Source organism: Thermobia domestica, chromosome 7 (genome assembly GCF_964235325.1).
Source record: "Thermobia domestica chromosome 7, izTheDome1.hap1.1, whole genome shotgun sequence".
Lineage (NCBI taxonomy): Eukaryota > Metazoa > Arthropoda > Insecta > Zygentoma > Lepismatidae > Thermobia > Thermobia domestica.
Window position 1 is genome coordinate 294,948,907 of NC_137460.1, and position 21,410 is coordinate 294,970,316.

At 37.3% G+C, this 21,410-nt stretch overlaps 1 protein-coding gene across 1 annotated transcript in view; it reads left to right on the forward strand.

Moving 5' to 3' along the window:
- LOC145691066 (uncharacterized) overlaps window positions 1-12,408 on the forward strand; it is a 48,095-nt gene extending 35,687 nt beyond the window's left edge. The window contains exon 3 of the mRNA XM_081766723.1: window positions 11,057-12,408. Coding sequence (XP_081622849.1) covers window positions 11,057-12,185 — 1,129 coding nt within the window. The 3' untranslated portion in view covers window positions 12,186-12,408. The remainder of the gene's footprint in view (window positions 1-11,056) is intronic.
- The last annotated feature ends 9,002 nt before the right edge of the window (window positions 12,409-21,410 follow it).

The following is a 21,410-nucleotide window of genomic DNA, read 5'->3' on the forward strand; positions in this document are numbered from 1 at the left end:
TGCTGTCAATTTTGGTGACGAAAATGTCCAAAAACTGGCTCAAACACGCACGCACGCACGCACACACACACACATATATATATATATATATATATATATATATATATATATATATATATATATATATATATATATATATATATATACACCTCAACACTAACCCATCCCAAACAAAAATCCTGGCTACGCTATTGCATCCTACGATATTTCCTACAATTTATCTTATAGTGTACAGATGGCCTTATTGTAGTTTGATCCTTGGTGTTCAGAAATCATTTGGCCTTTTCTTTTGTGTGCGATGTGAAGGATGTATGTGAATTGAAGGTGCGATGTGAAGGTCTTGGGTAAGGTACTTGTAAAAATGTAACGTGTTCCCAAACGCGTTACTTCTCCCAGAAAAGTAACTGTTACGCTGCTTCGAAAATAACACGTTACTTTTAGGTCCGAAAATTTGAGTGTTTTAAAAACTATTATTATTTCCATTTTGCTACTACTACTACTATTACTACCACCACCACCCCTATTATTGTCTTTGTTACTCTATTATTAGTATTATGGGGCCGCGGTGGCTCAGTGGTAGAGCGTTCACCTCTGGTGCTTGGGGTCCCGGGTTCGATCCCAGCCCCCGCCAAGTAAACTTTGTGGTGGACAAACACCGTGTGCGTGGGTTTTCTCGGGGTTCTCCCGTTTCCTCCCACTTTCTTCATTCCACCATTTCATTCATCACTCATCATCACCGTCTCCTTTAGCCTAAAAGGCATAGACGTGGGACGTAAAACTCAAAGATTTCATTTTTCTATTATTATTATTAGTAGTAGTAGTAGTAGTAGTATTTTAAGAAAAAGTATTTTTTCAAATGTTCGAAGGCTAAAATATTTTCGATCTCGATCTTTATATAATACACAAACCAAAGTAAAGTAGATTACCATTGCATTTGCAGTTCATTCACTGAATGTATTGATTTGGAGCTGTCAAAATGTGACAAAATCTTTAGGTGCTTGCAATTAGTACACGTGATTTTTCTGAAGTTGTAGTCCTGTTTCAGAAACAGCAAGTGGCACTAAAATCTATTCTGTTTCTTTCAGTCATTGACATAGTTCATGCTCCATTCTGACCAATTCACTTACAGCAAAGAAACACTTGTTTGCGAAAAAATATACTTATATTGTAGTTACTCATCCGAAATGTGTAACGCGAACTAAGTAAGTTACTTAAAAAGTAACGAGTTACTTCCGTTACGTTACTTCCCAAGACAGAAGAATAGTTTTCCAGTATTGTGTAGTGTTATTTTGAGGCATGTTTGCCCGGAATCTTATATTACCAAACGTTATCGAGATGACAATCTTCTCCCCTTTGACATCATATACTATTTAGGAGTCCATCCCACACATTCTCACTATATCCATACCTGTCTGTCATTATTGTTCACCCTCTACTGCTACACACTTCTTCCGAGTCATCCTGACTTAGTCCTAGTTGATGAGATTCCTATTCACCTTCATAACCCTTTCATCTTTCCATCTTACGGCTCACAGTGATTCTCCTGTGAAACTAACATGGGCTCCCTCTACACACATCATAGCTAGAGCTGTCCCTAGCCAAGAAAATGCTCTCACTTGTTATTTAACATTCCCTACGTGCAGGCCCGTATCCAGGAGAATATAGGGGAGCCGGGCTCCTCTAAATTTTTGCTGACCCCCCTAAAATTTTCACGGTAGGCTTGCAAATGAACTATAATATGGTGATGAACTATGATATGGTTGGATCGGACCCCCCAAAAGTAGTTGATTTTTGCCTGTACTTCTGCCTTCTTTCTTTCTTTCTTGCACACTATTATCAGTGATGGAAAGGGGTGCCTTAGGCAAAGCCTAAATAGGCCACAAGTGCTGTATTAGTCAAATAACGAAAGGGAATGGTCAAATGGCGAAAGTGAATGAATACTTCTGCCTTCGCAGGGAGAAAGCGGGCCTTCAGTGACGTCACGCCGCGATGTTTATCCCGTGTGAGGCAACCTGTCATTTCAAGCAACCTTGGAATTAAGTAACTAGAGAACTAGGACTCTGCTACGTTGCCAAATCGAAGATCTCTTAAGAATCGAGACAGACTGCGTGCAAGGAAACTAGTGGATGTTTCTAAATACATAACGTTCTCACCAACTTGTATTATTATAAAATTACCAATTAAATCAGTTTTTATTATAATAATTTTATTTTGTAATATTCTAGGGCTACCGTCGGTAGGCCTGGTAGCCCACAAAATACGCCACTGCTATTAATTGTATATAATAGTAATAATTAGAATATATTATGAATATTAAAGGCAATTCATACTTACATACTGCTAATTCAGTATCCCATGATGTTATATTAGTGCAACATACTTTCCAAAAAAAAAAAAAAAAAAGCAGAATAAGATTAGCTATATTTAGACAGACTAACGTGAATAGATTTTACCCATAAAAGTACATAGCAAGTTAAAAAAAATAACATAAACACTCGAATATTTTCTTTCAGTTGCAGAAATGAATATGTATAGTATACATTATTTATGAATAAATTCGAAAGGTATTAACCATCACAGGTATAGGGTGTCTGGAAAGTCGGTAAACCCGAACTTTGAAGCATAAGAACAAACGGAATAATACTTAAACCCGTCTTGGTAAATATTTTTGAGATGTAAACCGTGGGGTAGAGGTTCGATGTTCGTCGTTACGAATGCCGAAAATATACGAAGATGAGTTTTTTTTTTATGAGACGTGAAAGATCATAAATGAAAGGTACTTGGGGCTATGCCTGTTGACAAGTGTGAATCTTCATGGGTAAGTTAGGCAGAAATGTATCGTTCTGAAACAAAAATGATACATTGAGACCAAGTGTAGACCTTCCACGGGTGTGATAATGACGTGTCATAAAAACACCTGTTTTCCGGCATTATGGCATATTTGGCAACACTGATCGTACCAGACGACGTAAATACATGTAGCTGGCTACCAACTAAACAGATACAAACTAAAAGCTTCCAAATCATTCAAGAAATCATGGCAGGGATAAATCGATTATATCACTTTTCCTTAATGGTTTGCAAGTTTCTTGTTTGTTTGCAACAGTCTATCTGTTTGTGGCCAGCCACATGTGCTGACACCATCTAACATCTTCACTGTTACCGTCCCCATGCCTTAAGCGTCGGTGGACCACTGATGGACAACTAGCGACATCTCGCCAAAAAAATTTCACCGCAGCGATGATCCGTGGTGGCCCCACTCCTGTTTTGAAAGTTATATTACTACTAGTAGTAGCCCACCAGCGGCAGAGACGCGACGAAATGTCAATGAACCCACAAAATTACTCCCCCAAAATTTGTTAAATCTCTTGTATGTGTGATTCGTTTACATTAAGGCGAGTTCAAATAACACTTTAAAAAATTAGAGCGGAATGGGCGTGAACTACTAACGTTATGATTACTAGAGTGTTCTTCCGACTTCACCACGGGAGCGATGAAGAATACGTCGCTTGTAGTGGGATAAATCGTTGAGCTCTTTTTAATTTGGCCAATTAGAGTGCTCTTTTAACCGTGTATATTCGACGATAACTGTTTGGGATAATATAAAATGCATTCAACTTGTAATTTTATAACAAAATCACCTGCGTCTACTTACTTTATTTCATAATTCTCCCATATTCACTTTCTGATGATCGGCGACAGTTGCCATCTAAATTCAAACAATTTACGCACTGATCTCAAGATTTTTCACTTCATGGTGCAGAAGCAGGGGTTATTCTTGACCGCTGAAGCTTACTTTAGGAACAATTCGTCAGGTAAAAATGGTATATAATAATAATTGCATGCATATGACAGGTAATAGTTCATGTTGATCTCCGCGACGAACCCAATTCTCCGCGACGAACCGAAGGAGCGCGGGCCAAAATGAATTTCTGGCTGCTACGCGGTGGTAACTTCAACGTCCCGACTCTAGATATCTGTTTCGAGTCGACAAAACCCTGCCGCCAGTGGCACACTAGCGGCAATCCTTCAACGTATCGCTATATCGACGATCGACATTTACCGGGAAGTAGGCCACTAGGTGTTGGCGACGTTTACAGCATTGAAGGTATTACGAAAGACGGCTATTTTTTTTACGACACGCCATTATGACAGACTGGGATGTCTACACTTAGTGTGTCAATCTTATTTCAGAACGATACTTCCTATCCATTATTAGTTCCATTTGTCTTTGACAAAGCCACAAGTGCTTTTAACTCATGATTTTTAATGTTTTTTAATGTTTCTTTAAAAATAATAATCACCCTTTTATGTTTCTGGCATTCGTAACGACGAACATCGAACCCCTACACCACGGGTTATACATGAAAACTATTTACAAAGATAGGCCTTTCCTGGGTGGGAGTTTCATTTCATTAGCAATTATGGTTCAAAAATTCTGATGATCCAAATTTCCGATTTCGTGACTTTCCAGGCATCCAGTAGATTTACTAAAAGGGGTCAGCTTTTCCTGTTGGTTTAAACTGCTAGGTCTATTAATAGACATAAAGATCTTTGAATAAAACACATCCAATAGATTGATGAACAAGCTTAGCCAAAGAAAGAGGATTAGGGAGCTAAAATAATCTAAAAATGATGACAACTTAACAACATTGCAGACTAATAGATGGTGAACAGTAAGTAGTAGTGGTATTCAGCCGGTTCGCACCAGTTCGGTAGAACCGGTTATTAAAGTATTTCTAGTTCGCAGAACCGTTTGTTATACCCAGTCACAAACACACAACTGGAAAGGAGAGCTTCTTGAATACAAATTTTTCACACCCACAAACAATTGACCTATTTAAAGAACCTTGCTTTGCTCCATACATACCAGAACATTAACGGCGGGATAGGGAAACGGTAAATTTTATTTTAAGTGTCTTTGTTTTTAGAAATTCTTATAGCTATAGGGTTAAATACATGATCTCTTAGAACAAGGTATAAGCGTGTATTTCTTAATCTCAAATGCTCAGATATCAAGAATGAGAACTGAGATTACGTGATTGTAGTGTGAGGCACTAGCGGATCCAGAAGGATCGTTTGGGGGGGCGGTTTGTTTCCTGAAAGATGATCGTACCCTCATGGTGATCAGAATTTTTCTTTTGCAAGAATCGGATGCTTATGAATGCGGGACTGGAGGGGGGGGTGCAAACCTGATTCCCAGTTTCCATTTTGGTACCCGAATTTGTAAGTTTTCTTAAATGAAAGTATATTCTGTCTCTAGATTTAAATTAAATACGCACTTTCGTTTCGGAGGCATGGCGGTGTCATGATTCACTAGTCACCGAACTGTATCAATGCGCTGTCTTGCACAGTACTTGCACAAAAGAAAATACTGTATTGACGATGGCATTCATTTTAACGAAAGAGTGTACAATTTGCTCTAATCATTTATATTTTGAATAACAATTGTGGGACAACAGATGAAAAACAAAAAAGACTCGGTCTGCGCAAATATAGATAACAAAAATATACATGAATAAAGAATAATACAAAATGTCAACGAATAACAAAAGACATGATGATATTTCTATGTAAATTTCTTGGTATAAAATACTACAATAATTAATTATAAAGTGATGTTTAAAAGTATATGGCACACATTGTTCCAACTGGGCAAAAATATAGGGGAGCAATCTTTACATATTGCTTTCATTTATGTTTATGTTAGATATAATTCAGCAAATTAAAAATTGAAAAAAAAATCAAACTGAACTCCAAGGATGCTTAGTGGTTCCGTGATTATTACCCATGGTAGTGATTGCCGAAACGTGAATTTCGTGGCTTTCTCCGGAAATAAGAATGTTATGGGTTTTGCCTTAAAAGAACTAGCCTGCATACTTAAGGGCACAAATCGAATACAGGAAATGAAATGGATACACTTCCTAATACATAATACTAATCCTCAATGCATTTAAACCTTGTAGTGTACTACTAACAGTAACCCAGAGCGACGGTTTGAAGTTAAACTACAGCAGTAACATATAAAGAAATGAATTTTGGATATAATCCTATACAAATATAAAATATTGAAGGTACTCCTTAACCATATAAATCACTACGAAGGCAAATGCACAATTTATTCAATAAAATATTGCAAATAATGTAATAACAAAAATATCAATGCTAAACTTTCTCTTACGCAAACTCAACAGAAATTTTGTCAGATCATCTAGTACGAAATGTGTATAAATTTTACATGAATTAAAATATGAATTACAATTATATAGAATCACAATATAAGCCATTATAATGATAAATAGTAAAAAAAAAAAAAAAAAAAAAGTGAACAAAACAAGATCTGAAATGTAAAACCAAAGTGATGTTTTCGTTCATTACTGCACACAAACTATATTTCCTTTAACATTCCGACTGGCGATATTATTTGACAATATCACATATTTGAAAAAAATTCAAATTCAAATTTAATTTTGAAAAATTCTCACCTTTAAACGAAATCATTAATGGAGAATAAAGTACAAAAACAAACTTGTTGTTTTTCTTTAATCTCAGATATAATAAGGTTTGATCTAATGGCTAACTTGCTTGCCTTTGGTGCGAGTGATCCCGGGTTCGATTCCCGGTGAGTTTACAGTTGAACGAAAAAAGTGGTTCGGATTCCACTATAATCAGTAGGTCCACGTCTCCATTAGCCGTTCTGGCACAATCGTGGGACGTTAAACAAACAAATATCATATGTATTGTTTATTAAAAATATAATATAGTCTATATACTGGTACACAGTTTTTACGATTGTTGTTGTGCCCTTTTGTTTCAGTTAAATATTTAAAAAAATACAATTTCAAAAACTTTTTCGAGTTCGTTCATTTTTCTTGCTTTTGTTTGCGATTCAGATACATAGGAGGAGTTCAACGTTATAGATTCATACTCATGATTTTTGGGGAATGCCCACGAATTGAAAATAATTACGGGCCAAAACCACAGCCTTAGTCACCTTGCAATCCATCTCTGTGAAAGTTACAACACAAACTCAAATCTACGTCCTTTCCTGTTCCTGGCAAATCTGTCGATGACACGAACGTAATCTACGTTTGTCTCGGTGCCTATATAGTAGTGCCAGGCCGCTAAGTCGATCTGCATCCATCCGGGATCGTAGCCATGTCTTTAGCCTTTTTAGTGTTGAAAATGTTCTTTCGGATGATGCTCTGTATACGGTATTTTGTCCGAATACACCACTATTGCAGTAGTATAATTGAGTATGTAAAGAAAAAAAGCATTAGACCAGGCTAGGACTAGGAAATTTGCTCTATTAGGTAATTTCTTAAATGCAGTTCTTAGAAACATAGTATAATATAATCTATGCTTACAACAACAATAAAATTATATTATACTAACCTTCGCCTAGGTAGAGCTTCGCTCACAGATAATTTGCTCTACATACGGCCTCGCACGATATGTATAGCAAATGCCCCTGCGTGCTATTGTGACACAATATTGCGTTGTTCCTTTCGTCTCATTTAGAATATAGAATTGAACTATCATATAGAATATAGATTTCAGCTATCATTTCAATAATGTAGAATTGGATTGAGCTAAAACTCTATTACGAAATCCAAACACCTCGAAAGGCATTTTAGTGAATTACCCGCACCTCTTTTTCTTCCCTTCTACGTTAAGTGGCAAAAACGCTCAAATACATGTTTAATTATTTTAAATGAAAAATTAAACTACCTACTTTCATGTCTCTACTGTAAGGGATCACGAGATATGGGCATTTAATAATAATAATAATAATAATAATAATAATAATAATAATAATAATAATAATAATAATAATAATAATAATAATAATAATAATAATAATAATAATAATTTTCATCCCTTTTCTTTCCTTCTAGGTAAAATATCAAAAACGCTGAAATACGTATTGGATTATTTTGAGTGAGAAGTCTATACATCTAATTTCATGTTTCTAGCTTTTAAAGATTCTTAGATATTGATATATTATTATAATAATTGCAATCCCCGTAACCTTTTCTTTTCACCTCTTTTTCTCCAATTTTACTAAAGTATTAAAAAACGTTGAAACGGGTGTCAAATTATTTAAATTGTGAAATCCAAATACCAAATTTCAAGTCTCCATCCTTAAGGGATTCGGAGAGATGGCCACTCCCTTCCTTTCTTCGAATTTCCAAGAAATCCTTCCTTGGTAATACTCTACATCACAAATCTTATCTACTGTCCGAATTCCAAGTTTCTAGCTTGAGCGGTTTGGCTTGTGCGATCAGTTATTCATTCAGGACTTCGTCTTTTATATAACAGTTTGTAGTTTGTATTATTTCCCAAGGAAAGAAGAAATGCCATTAAAAGTCACAATGAATCCCTGGTTCCTTCCGAATGTTTTCGTGTTGAACCTCAAAAGTCACGGCTCTCTTTGTTGATCTAGTAGCTAGCGAACGTATCTTTGATCTTTGATGCATGAGGTTGTGTGGTTTGATTCCCGCTGAGTAAGCATCGAACGTACTACAGAGGTTAAGATCCAACTTTAAACTCTAGTTCTCGTTCTGTAAAGCATCGCATTTGACAAACAACGTAAATACATATCAATAAATCAACCAACCGAAAAGTCTCAGATTCAGAGAGCTTTTCGGTAAGGAGCGCTGAAGATTCTATATTTCTCTTTATTCAAGGTAAAGATACTTGAAGTTTCAGAGCCCGAATTCCATTTACATATCCTTATTCTAGGACACAATTTTAAAATATAGCTTTTTAGTTCAAAGAGTGAGCCGTCACCGTCTTTCCTAAAGCTGTTCGTCCAATGAATGAATCATATTCTCGCTCCTTTGGGGCTTATAGTGACCACCTCAAGGAACTTGGGACAAAATTATTCACACTTCAAATACCACACATTTTGATTAGACTCTGCTAGGCTTGACACAGATTGAATCTGTCGGGAAAAGACCATATTTGTATTTTACAACGATAAATGCTGGAATAAAAACCAGACCTTTGGGGGGGGGCGGTCGCCCCCCTTCGCCCCCCCTGGATCCGCCAGTGGTGTGAGGGTTATTTATATTTGAAGCACATACACACGATTATCAACAATTGTCGATCCATTGCTGGACGAAGGTCTTTCCAATACTTTTTTTCAACCTTCTATCTTAGACAATTCGTTTCCAATATATTTGCAGTGCTACATAATTTCGACACATCACCTTGTATTAGAATGCTCTGTAAGTCACCATTTGTTAGTTCTGATATCCAGTAAAAAAAAATGGTTTTCGGCAACCTTGTATGGTTTGTTTCCTGCTATAATTATATCTATCTACCTATCCGTCTACTATTCCTCACAGATATATATATATATTATATATATATATATATATATATATATATATATATATATATATATACAGAACAAGTTGTTAAATTCGAATAGCACTACTGACAGCAAGTGAAAAATTTAGTTTTATTTCTAATTATTTCTAAAAGTAGTGCGAAAATGGATTTTTTTTCTTTTTGTATATAAAACTTGTGTATAGTAAGTAAGCTCTTAATTCCTGTAGCTTTCTAAAATACGATACGTGCACATAAAAAGGAATCTGTTGAACAGTTGTGGGGATGGCGGAGGCAATACCATAATCAGTGTTACATTTTTAGTACATTTTTAGTCAAATTTTAACCGTTATAAGATCCGTGGTACGTTTTTGTACCAAATTGTATTGTTGTCTTTAACCACTTATTTAGGTCCTATAACAGGAGTTTAAGCCGGCTTTTATATTGCTCAAATCAGACATGGATCAAAGAATACTCCACATGCGTTTTGGAACCAGATTGACAAATGGGAGCGGGGGGCGTGACATCACATTTTCTCTTGAGGCAATTTTCAAAGAAAAATCCCGCCTTTATCTTTCAAGATATCATATTAAAATTTTGCATAGCGTTGTATGCACCTTTAACTATTTATATCATTTCTTTTAGATCTCTACGTCAACCCAGGCCCGAGGGGTCCAGAAGTTTCAAAAAGCGAATTTTTTTCGGAGAATTTCCCGATTTTACCAATTTGCCGGTTCTGGTGTATGATATGGGCATGCGAGTGTTACTCTTTAAAAGGTTGGTTATTCTGAAGACAATGAGGTATGAACCATGATCCAGGAGCAAAAAGTCTTGTTTCAGGAAATTTTTACATCACGTGGTATATATAGGGTGTTTCAAAACAACACCGACAACGTTTGGGAGGTGATTTCTGACACCAAGATAAGACAAAAAGTATAGACCAAACTAGGTGCAGAAATGCTTCCTTTCGGAGTTATAGGCTGCCGAAAACATGAAAAAAAAATGAAATTTAAAGGTTCATAGCTCCAAAACTATGGGACCTACGGCAGTCGTGTCAAGACTTCACTTAGGAAGTAATATGTGGGCTATCCAAAAATACATATTCCCAGAATTCTGTGGTACTCACGCAACAATTTATATAGCGAAAGTTTGGCTACTGGCATATAATTTGAAGTACTCTCCAACTTGAAGTAATATATATACATTAAAGCCACCTTGAGATTTTCAAAATATCCCCCCCCTTAGTTTTCAAGATTTTACATTGAAATTTTGCACTCGTATTGTGGACGTAACTACGTATTTTTCCAGTGATTTTGATATCCCTACATCAATCAACCCCAAACCAAACGGAAGCAAATATTTTGAAAAGTTATTTCAATAAAAGCTTCCAGTTTTCCCCGATTTTCCCGTTTCAAATATATGATACGGACAAGCGAGTGGTACCGTTAGAAAAATTGCTCTATTGCAAAATAAAACTAGATATGAACACTGATCCTACGATAAATAGCAATGAAGCAGTACCTGCTTGACTGAAAGTCTAAAATTTATCTCAAAAAGCGAGGATTTTATAAGGGTTAAGGGTCAAAGATTAGCTTTACAATTTTTGGTGTGGTAAAATTAGCTTTTCTTAAGATTGAGAAGATATATTTAGAATACCATTACATATTTTAGTGTGATTTGTAACTCATTCTTCTGTATTTTTTGTTCTTTGGATATTTAGCTGCACCAATGATGAAATTAATCAGAAGTCAGTTCCTAGTGTCAAGAAAAGACGCCCCTATCGTAGGAGAAAGGGTATAGTTGAAGAAGTAGATCAGAAGTCAGTTATTGCTGTTAAGAAAAGACGTCCTTATCGTAAGAGAGAGGTTAGAGTTGAAGATGTTGATCAGAAATCAGTTGCTACTTTGAAGAAAAGACGTCGCTCTCGTAGAAGAAAGGTTACAGTTGAAGAAGATGTTCCGCAAAGATGCGAAGAATGTGGTACATTTTGTCGTAATAAACAATCTTTTCGCATTCATATGTACTATGTACACAGAGAAAGATCTTGCGTGTGTGCATATTGCAGTAAGTCGTATTGCACGAAAACTAAGCTCTTGGAGCACATGAACACGCACGCAGGAACCAAATATCCCTGCAACCACTGTGGGAAAACTTTCTCTCTTTTCAGTAAACTCAAATATCACTTGAAACTAATAAATAAAGATAAATGCTATCATTGTGAAGAGTGTTCGAAATCATTTGTGACACTAGCTGGGCTGCAGTATCATTTGGACACAATTCACAAACAGGGCGTGGCCCAACTATGCGATTGCTGTGGCAAAGTATTCTATCATAGGAACGATTTCAATAGGCATATTAGAAGGCATATTCGTAATGTGCAATACGACTGCGCTGTGTGTGGGAGAACATTTCCGAACAAACGTCCTTTGCGAAATCATATGAAATCGCATGCTCCTAAAATAAAGAAAGCGCGACAGAAGTTGATGGCACCAGTTAATGAGAAGGTTCCCCTCCAGCCTGTCAAGTGTCGTGAGTGCGGCGATCTGTTCCATCGGAGTGGAAGTTTAGTCAGACATTTCAAGACCAAACACTCAGATAAAATACCAAATTTTGCTTCCAAAGTGCCTTTGATCAGATGGCTCTTAAATGATGATGAACGCAAAATGTGTTGTGAATTTTGTGGGAAAATTATTTTTTCTCGCGTTTATTTTCAAGCACATGTGCAATCGCATTTAGAAAATACTATGTACAATTGCGTTGACTGTGGGAAATCGTATACATTTAAAGACCATCTCTATACGCATATCAAGTCATCTGTCAAACACAAAAAGAGTGATAGAGAAAGTTAATTTTGATAGTTTAGGTGTTGTGGTTTCAAGTTAGCATGTTAAATTGAAATGCCATTAGTTAGAAAGAAATACATATAATTGTAAAATACTGAAGGGTTTGCAAATATTGTATACTTTTATAAACAAACTACTAAAGATAATACATTTTACAATATTTATTAAATGAATGACAATGTTTTATTCTGTTGTGAACACACAACTGTTTATTTTGTGAAATACCAAGTCATATAGTATTTATGAACATTTTGTTAAAAATGTTAAAAAGAAAGCTTTCAACGTTGTTAGAAATTGCTGGTTTTCTTATTTGATAAATTTCTAAGATACATTGATTTTGTTTCCTTTGAGACAGGCTATAATTAAATGATAAAAATAAAGATGCATCTCTTTGAGTATCTAATACACTCCTTCTATGAGGGAGACCCCGTTTCAACTCGTCAGAAGTTCTTATTGTTCAGATCCCATGTTAAGACACGAGGAAGGATCAGGAACTAGGGTTAAAAGGCCGATATTTCTGAAGTTTGGGTTGGTATACAGGAATGAGGAGTGTGTGGTAATTTTAATACATAGAGTTGGCAACAGTGCAGAGTTTCAGCCACCCACCACCTACGGCGCTAGTTGTAGGTAAACACAAATGGCAACTCGTTTGGAAAACTGGTCTCGCGAAGAAGTCCGCTCAGTTATTCCATTTCTGTGGAAATTCAGCTGGTGGTTTACGGAGAGACAGTAACGTCTCGTCAACATGTGGGATGATGTAGAAAGTTAGCCGCTGGTAGAGAAAACGTCAGCGAGGAGCAGCGCACTGGCCGACCAGCATGGCGTCAACAAGTTTGAACACAGGTCGCGTATAGCTTATCCAGAGTTAAGAGTGGACTGTTGGTCTTATGGGAACAGCGATGCCAAGTTGAGATTTAAAAACAAACGCAGAACAGATCGCGCTTCTATTATACTGCCGGCTGATGTTGCCAACTCACGTAGTAAAATATCCACCACCACGACGATTAATAAATAATAATAATAATAATAATAAACTTATCACATTGAATCAATTGCACTCCAAAGGATCAATTCCTTCCATATGTTTTGTCTTTCCACTCTTTATCCACGGCTATCCCAATATTTACCCACGATTCGACCATGTATACTATGTTTGTATTTTGGTTTCGAAATTTTCTTATTTGCCGTAGACATTTGTGACGCAACGACACAATATTCTCTCTGCATGGCCTTACTTTGTCTTTTCTCATGAACAAATTCAAGCTTTTTTAAACGTAGGTGGAACGTGGATCTTTTAAAGTTCGGCCAATCGGGATCTGAATCAGGGGCGGATCCAGGGGGGGGCGATTGCCCCCCTACCCAGAAGAGAAAACTTTCTTATTTTTTTATATATAAATAAAACCCATCCCAAAGTTTGGAGCCCTTAAAAGTAGCAGTATGACAACCCACTGCCCCCCAGAAGTCGGTCCTGGATCCGCCCCTGATCCGAATTCACCTGTTTGAGAACGGAATTGAGTGTTGGTGGCAAATTTCTAAAGAATAACTTATGGACCTTTTGTCGGATCACACTGTTAACAAATTTATTATATTTTACAAATCGACTGTTCTTTGCAATTTTCTTTCTTAATCGCTTCTTGTTCGGTGTTACTAAAGGTCCACGTTATAACTCGTTTCGAATTTTGAAAACAGTTGTCCTGGAAGTTTTCGTGGCTTCAGCTGTTTCACTCGCGAACCGGCTTATACTTTTACCCGGGTTTTTTTGCTTTAAGTAATTAAACACGTTCATAACAATAGCCCATTCTTTGCTCTTCAACACTTGACCACTGTTACGCTTAAAAGAGGTGCTGGCTGTAACTTCTTCCATTTTGATATATTAATACACACTCACACACATATACACACACAGACACACCCGATTTTGTTCCCAGAACAGCACAGTACGTAAATAAACACAATCAACAAAATGCCGAATGCTTAGAGACCACACTCCGCCACACACTGCACAATAGCAGACACAACAGAGAAGAATTTTGTCTGAAGTCAGATGAGTCATCTAGCGCGACAATAGATGATACAGTAGGTAAGCAATTAGTCCTACCCACCGCAACAAACCGTCTCCCTATTTCCTGGTGTAGTTTCTGAAACCAATACTATTATAAAACCCAACAAAAATCGGTCAGTTTCGAACTCCCAAAGAAATTTTAATACAAGAAAGATGAAAGAAGAAATATGAAATATGTCCTACAGTAATTCTCGCTAAAAATTTCCTTCCCGACGAGGAATATATCTAAATAATCGAACTCAGATGTACCGAGAAAAATTTCATGGATCAGTGCTAGGCCTAAGAAGTTTTATACTTAGCGTTTATTTTTTAATAAAAAGCAAGTTAATAGTTTTGGAAAAATATGGATTATGGCTGTAGCTTTGTTAAATAATAATAATAATAATAATAATAATAATAATAATAATAATAATAATAATAATAATAATAATAATAATAATAATAATAATGACCTAATAAAAGTAAACTACCTGAGATGGTAATTTCGTACTTGAAAAATCATCCTGCAGATCATCCCCTGAAATTATTACTGCCTTTTTATTCAGTGTCCCCCGTGGATGAGGGTTACGCTCGTCGCCATGTAAGCAAAGGGTCACGGGTTCGATTCCAGGTGCGGACACAAATTGTTCGAATCTCATGTTAAGCTGCAACTCCTTTTCTGCTCTCTTTCCTTTTTGATTAAAATATTTTCTTTTTGGTTGAGATGGAAAAAGAAAGAAAGAAAAGGAGATGGAAAGAAATTTTACTTTTTTCCAAAAATCAGAAAGATTTCATTCAATTCTTTCTGACTGTACTTTTATTTCTTTTTAGGTACGTGAAATCAGTGGAAGTGACAATACTAAATGAGCTCACAAATGTAGGTTGACACTACGGTGAAATTTTTCGGCAGTTGGAAACGCTATCTTTGAGCAGACAGTTTTAGTCACGTACAAATGGATCGGCAACGTTCTAGCAGCCATTACGCTTATCGTGTCTTCCCCCTTCAAGTTTGAAAAACAAAAACTAGCTATTAAAAGCTAATTACATACTTTATAAGGAAAAGAGAAGTTATGAAAATTATTTTTGTATCGTCGGTAAATATTTAACATTTTTAAAGATAAACTACAGTAGTGAAATCTGTTCTCTTTAAGGGGGTAAGTACGCAGAAGCAAAAGCCCATAAGCAGCCACAGTACAGACTAAACGCTGGACGAGCTATAGAGGAGATGATTCAGGACGCATGTTATCGAAAAACATCCAGTCCTAGCCAGAAGGCATTGTAAGCGGGTTACGTTTGGCAACATCGCACAGAAACAAATGAATGCTGAATTGCTTTCTAACCCGTTCCTACTACTACTACTACTACTTTTGCCATGGATATGTATAGTACAAGGGCAAACTTATTTTAATGAAAGAAGTTTAATGTAAATTTTAAAAAATAATCGTTAAATCACTTTTTGAATATTATTTTTCATCTTATTTTAACGAAAGAAGTGTTATAAAAATTTTAAAAAAAGTAATAGAAACTTTCCATAGGCAGGGTTTGATCGCACGCCAACAACGATTTTCCTTACTAGTATGTTGCGCTAGTTCACTCAGCTACGAGGGCCGACAGCATCTGCCATTTACTTTGTGCTATATGTAGCTGATGTGATGTCACCAACAGGATCGCGATATGGACGTCATTTATTTTTCCTACATTATTGCCAAGCGTAACCCGTTCACAATGCCTTTGGCTAGAGTTCAGTGTATTTCGAAAATACGCATTCAGGACAACAGGAGGATCACGTTACGGCATCTGATGGCAGAATTGGGAATGTCGTTCGGAAGCCTTCGTGACATCGTGCACGCTACGCTTCAGACGAGGAGGTGAAGCACTTCGTGACAAGTGGCTGAACACGTAAGGACAGGATTTTTACCAGAAGGGAATCTTCAACTCATACCACGATGCAATAAATGCCTGAACCGATATGGAGACTATGTCGAACATATAAACTATTTGTTGGTTCTATTGGTTATATAAAATAATATATATACACGTTTCACTGCAGGGTTTGCAACCTTACTTTATGATCACTCCTCGTATACCTTCATATAGTCTCGGTGCTGTAGAGACTTCATTTCAGGAACCAACTAATTTGAAATCGAATCCATTTTGTTGTGGTTCGTCTTAATTTTCCATTTCATTATTTATCCCATAATTTATATTTAAATTAATCGGGAAAACTTTTGGGGTTGTAACTCTGAAAAGCTAATGAGTGCGTTCTGTAGAAGAGTTGTGAAACTATCAAGGCCCTGTCCATTTCAATTCAGGCAGATTTTAGAAAATCTTTCAGGGTGATGTCACAGATATCCATTATACTGTAATATAATGTTCTAGATACAAAATGATGAGACCCATATTTTTTTTTTTTTTTTTTTTTTTTTTTTTTTGTTTTGGAGAAAAAAAATGTTGAGCCGACTTAGGCTGCTTCAAAGTTCGAAGGCTATTTTATCATAAGTTTTGGCGCCAAAAAATATAAATACCTGTTTCTCAGGAACTATGAAAGATATTTTAGTCGGGTTTTTTGTGTTTGAAAGGTAATGGAAAGGCCTTACCAATGCATGTACAACAAACCTCATATGCAGCGTTTGGGATGTGCTATTAATGAAAATACAAAAAAATAGCCCCCTTTTGGAGCCCCAAAATCTCGAAAAGGCCAGTTTCAAAAATTATGTAATTTGCAGGACAGTTACAGCAATAGCTCACGTTGAACATCTATAAATTACAGAGGGTGTATATTCCTGGTTTCAATTTTACAAATGATCTCCGTAAGCAAATTTACAAGCTGAAAACGTGATCCTCATATTTGATGTGCAAGATAGACAATATGAACTAGCAGTATCGGTATTTCATACTGTGTTCTGTGCATGAAAGCTTCTTCTACACTGGCTGTTTCAGTATCACGGATAGCATGAAGTCTTCCAGATTGTCCAAGAAGATGTAGTGAAGAAAGAACTTGCAGAATATTTCGCAAAGGTATCACGCACTGATGTTCATGTTGCTGAATTCTACGAGGGTCACCACGAAAGTTTTGAGATACGCATTGTTGTGGCACAGTATTTGAATTCCAACAATTGCGTTCGGTACTGGTATCCAGAGCGAAGAAGCGAAGCAAGTTTCAACTCGCCTCGCTTATCGGCGTGACCGTATCGCCTTCACTTGTTTGTTGATGTGAGCAGTAATCGGCTGTCTAGAATGGAGCTCGAAAGGGGGACATTTTCGGGCAATGATCCTTTACGATTTCAAAAGTGGTTTGAACGAAACACAAAGCCTTGACCGTTTACAGGGGGCATTTGGAGAACTTGCTCCTTCCCGTGCTGCAATTTTTCGGTGGTTTGGTGAATTCAGAAGAGGCCGGACATCGCTTAAACATGAAGAGAGAGCTGGACGTCCGGCAACAGCTGTGTCAGATGAAAACATTGCCGCTGTGGAACAAATGATTCGAGAAAATCCTCGAACAACTTTCAAGGACATTGAATCTACAGTGAACATTGGATCGCCAGCAGTAACAAAAATTCTTCATGATCATCTTCGGCTCAGAAAGGTTTCATCTCGTTGGGTGCCTCACACTTTGACTTAACAGCAGAAGCGCATGCGTGTGGAATGGTGTGAAGAAATGCTTGCAAGATTTGATGGAGGCAATTCTCGACGTGTCTCTGACATTGTTACTGGTTATGAGACTTGGATCTATTAATTTGATCCTGAAAATAAACGCCAGTTTAAAGTTTGGATCTTTCCAGACGAAAATCCACCCACGAAAGTGAAGCGACGGCGAAGTGTGGGGAAGAAGATGGTCGCAACTTTCTTCTCCAAATCTGGCCATGTTGCAACTGTTTTACTTGAAGAACAAAAGACTGTTACTACTCAGTAGTACACCACTGTTTGCCTACAAAAGTATTCCAGAAGCTTCGGGAATAGCGTCCAAGAACTGGATTGCGTGGGATCCTGCTTCACCATGACAACGCGTCCGCACACACGGCCAACATCACAATTCAGTTTTTAGAATCTACGGAGGTAAAACTTATGGCTCATCCGCCGTATAGCCCTGACCTGACCCCGTGTGATTTTTTTCTGTTCTCCAGGATCAAAGATCGCATGCGTGGGAAGAGATTTTGCAGCCCTGAAGAAGCTGTAGTGGCTTACGAGAATGAACTTTCAACACTTGAAGAAAAAGACTGGCAACACTGCTTCCATAAGTGATTTTCAGGATGCAAAAGTGTGTACAGTGTAATGGTGAATACTTTGAGAAATGTAAGTGTTAAATTGATTTTAAGTATGTAAGTTATTTCATACTCCAAACTTTCGTATCTCCAAACTTTCGTAGTGATCCTCGTATCAGGAAATTTATAGCCCTTTGGAGGTCCATGTGGAAGCATAAAATTTACATGCACTTCCTGTGTCTCGAAGTAAATTGCATTTGCTTTTGCAACCCACCAGCAGTCGTCATAAATAACAGCTAGAAACGTTCCCACGTTTATGTCGCGAAGTCGACAGTGCCACACGAGTGCTGTTGCCGATAGTAACTTTCACCTGTTGTTTCTCATGATGGGCAGTTCTTGCAACGGAAACTACATTATTGTCAGTTCCCTCTGCATGCCATACATAACTTTTTTAAATCATTTTCACTGGCGGAACATGTTCGCACTCTATGTGTTTTTCGTCACAGAATGTTTGAATCTCTGCAAATGGAATGTAGAGCAGTGTAATACCTGATGTATATGTCTGAACAACAGTCTGAAATTCTGCTGCAGTCTGAATGCACTTCATATGCCCAGTTGATAAATTGTGTCGTGTACCAAGATGCTTAACTGTACCGCCAACACCGTCACAGCCTGATTTTCCATGCCCAGTGGCTGTGAAAATTCATTTCCTGATTGGAATATTGAATGTTCCAAGTTCATGGAGTTGGTAACGATTTTTAAAATGACTTGCAGCTCCATCTGATATAACCGTTAGTGCTGCAATTGCACCTTTATTCTCAGTAATGCAACTAATGATTTTCTTAATAGCCAGAAGAGCATGCGCAGAGTCATGGATGCTGTCATCACTGACCATAGCAAAACTTTTTGTACAGTCTCCCTTATATGCTACTGCAGTGGATATAGACACCTGGTCGTTTTTCCAGTGGTAGCTTTGAATGTCATTTTGTAGGAGAACTGCCCAGTGTTCAGCGAAATCAACGTGAAGCACTACGTGTTGACTGTCTCTCTTTGCTCTGTATTTTCCCTTCTGTCACTGCTTTTCTTTGAATGTCTTTCACATGCAAGTGTGGAATAGCTTTGACTGTCCATTTAGCAATGTCGCGAATGAAAAGACCTACTGAAACTGTCTTTTTGATTAGGTCCCCATTCTCCCAGATTGCAAACGATATATCTTCACTGTCCTCTTCATCAGATAATCCCAAAGACTCTAACGTGATTCCAGCACTCCTGGGACATTCACCAAGAAACCACAATTTTTCCACCAACTAGCATGTTACATAAGCATCTATGATTGTTTTTTCGTTATGGGTTCTTATAATCTATATAATGCTGTTCTTTACGTTTTGTTGGGTTTGAATTTACACTTCGGGTATTGTTCATCCATTAACAATCTGCTGCAATCGCGTGCTGACAAATTGTAATTCTGTTTACGTTTCAGCTTGTAAATGTGCTCATGCAAATCGTTTGTAAAACTGAAACCAGGAATATACACCCTCTGTAATTTATAGATGTTCAACGTGAGCTATTGTTGTAACTGTCCTGCAAATTACATAATTTTTTAGGGTGGCCCTTTGGAGATTTTGGGGCTCCAAAAGGGGGCTATTATTTTGTATTTTCATTAATAGCACATCCCAAACGCTGCATATGAGGTTTGTTGTACATGCATTGGCAAGGCCTTTCCATTACCTTTCAAACACAAAAAACCCGACTAAAATATCTTTCATAGTTCCTGAGAAACAGGTATTTATATTTTTTGGCGCCAAAACTTATGATAAAATGGCCCTCGAACTTTGAAGCAGCCTAAGTCGGCTCAACATTTTTTTTCTCCAAAACAAAAAAATATGGGTCTCATCATTTTGTATCTAGAACATTATATTTCAGTGTGATGGATATTTGTGACATCATCTTGACACCCCCTGCCTGTCTGCATTTAGAATCCACCTGAAACTAAAACGTAAAAATTCAATTCTGGTTCAAATCATTTAAAAGGAGTAATGGATTACAAGAGTACGATATTCGTATTTGCAATTAAAGCTTTCCAAATGAAATGTAGGGTTATATTTTAATGAGCTTTTCAGTTCACCCATACGCCGAGAAAATCGTGCAGATACTGAAAATGCGTTCACGATTTTCGTATTTGTTACGTTTTTCCTTCCGCCGCACAATGTTATTTGATCAATTAAGCGGGATTTAATTGGAAAAATTGAAGTCCATGAAAAAACGTGATATTTAGTAGATTGTAAAATAAGGATTCTATGAAATGAAATTTTGAGTTTTACGTCCCACGGTTATGTCGGTTAGGCTAAAGGAGACTGTGATGATGAGAGATGAGTTAAATGAAGAAAGTGGGAGGAAACGGGAGAATCCCGAGAAAACCCACGCACACGGTGTTTGTCCACCACAAAGTTCACTTGGCGGGAGCAGGGTTTGAACCCGCGACCCCAAGCACCAGAGGTGAACGCTCTACCACTGAGCCACCGCGGCCCCTCTATGAAGAAGAATACCAATAAGAATTGTCATTATCTGCGACAGGGAAGTCGGATAAAAGCTCCAAATTCGACCAAAGTAACTCGTGGTGTGTAGCGTTGGAAATGACAGTCAGAAACTAAAGGTATTATCTCCAAATAGTGCAGTGTGTTTGGAGTGTCATTGCTTTGTATTTTTGAACTAAGTTTCATATGTTCTAGCAGTGTTTTGTGCCTGTGAACTCTCAGTAATAACCAGGGTGCGAATTACCGGGGGGATGAGGGGGATTTTCCCCCTCAATTACATTTTGTTCCCCCCCAAAGAAGTCAGCTGAAGTATCCCCACCGGGGATGCTCGCTTTCCCCCTCAAATTATGCTTAGTATAACTCCAAATTTCACTGATTTTTGTTATTTCTTGTAAATTTAATCTTCTAGCTGTATTTCGAAATGATCGATGTAAACTGTTCAGTTTTGGTCATT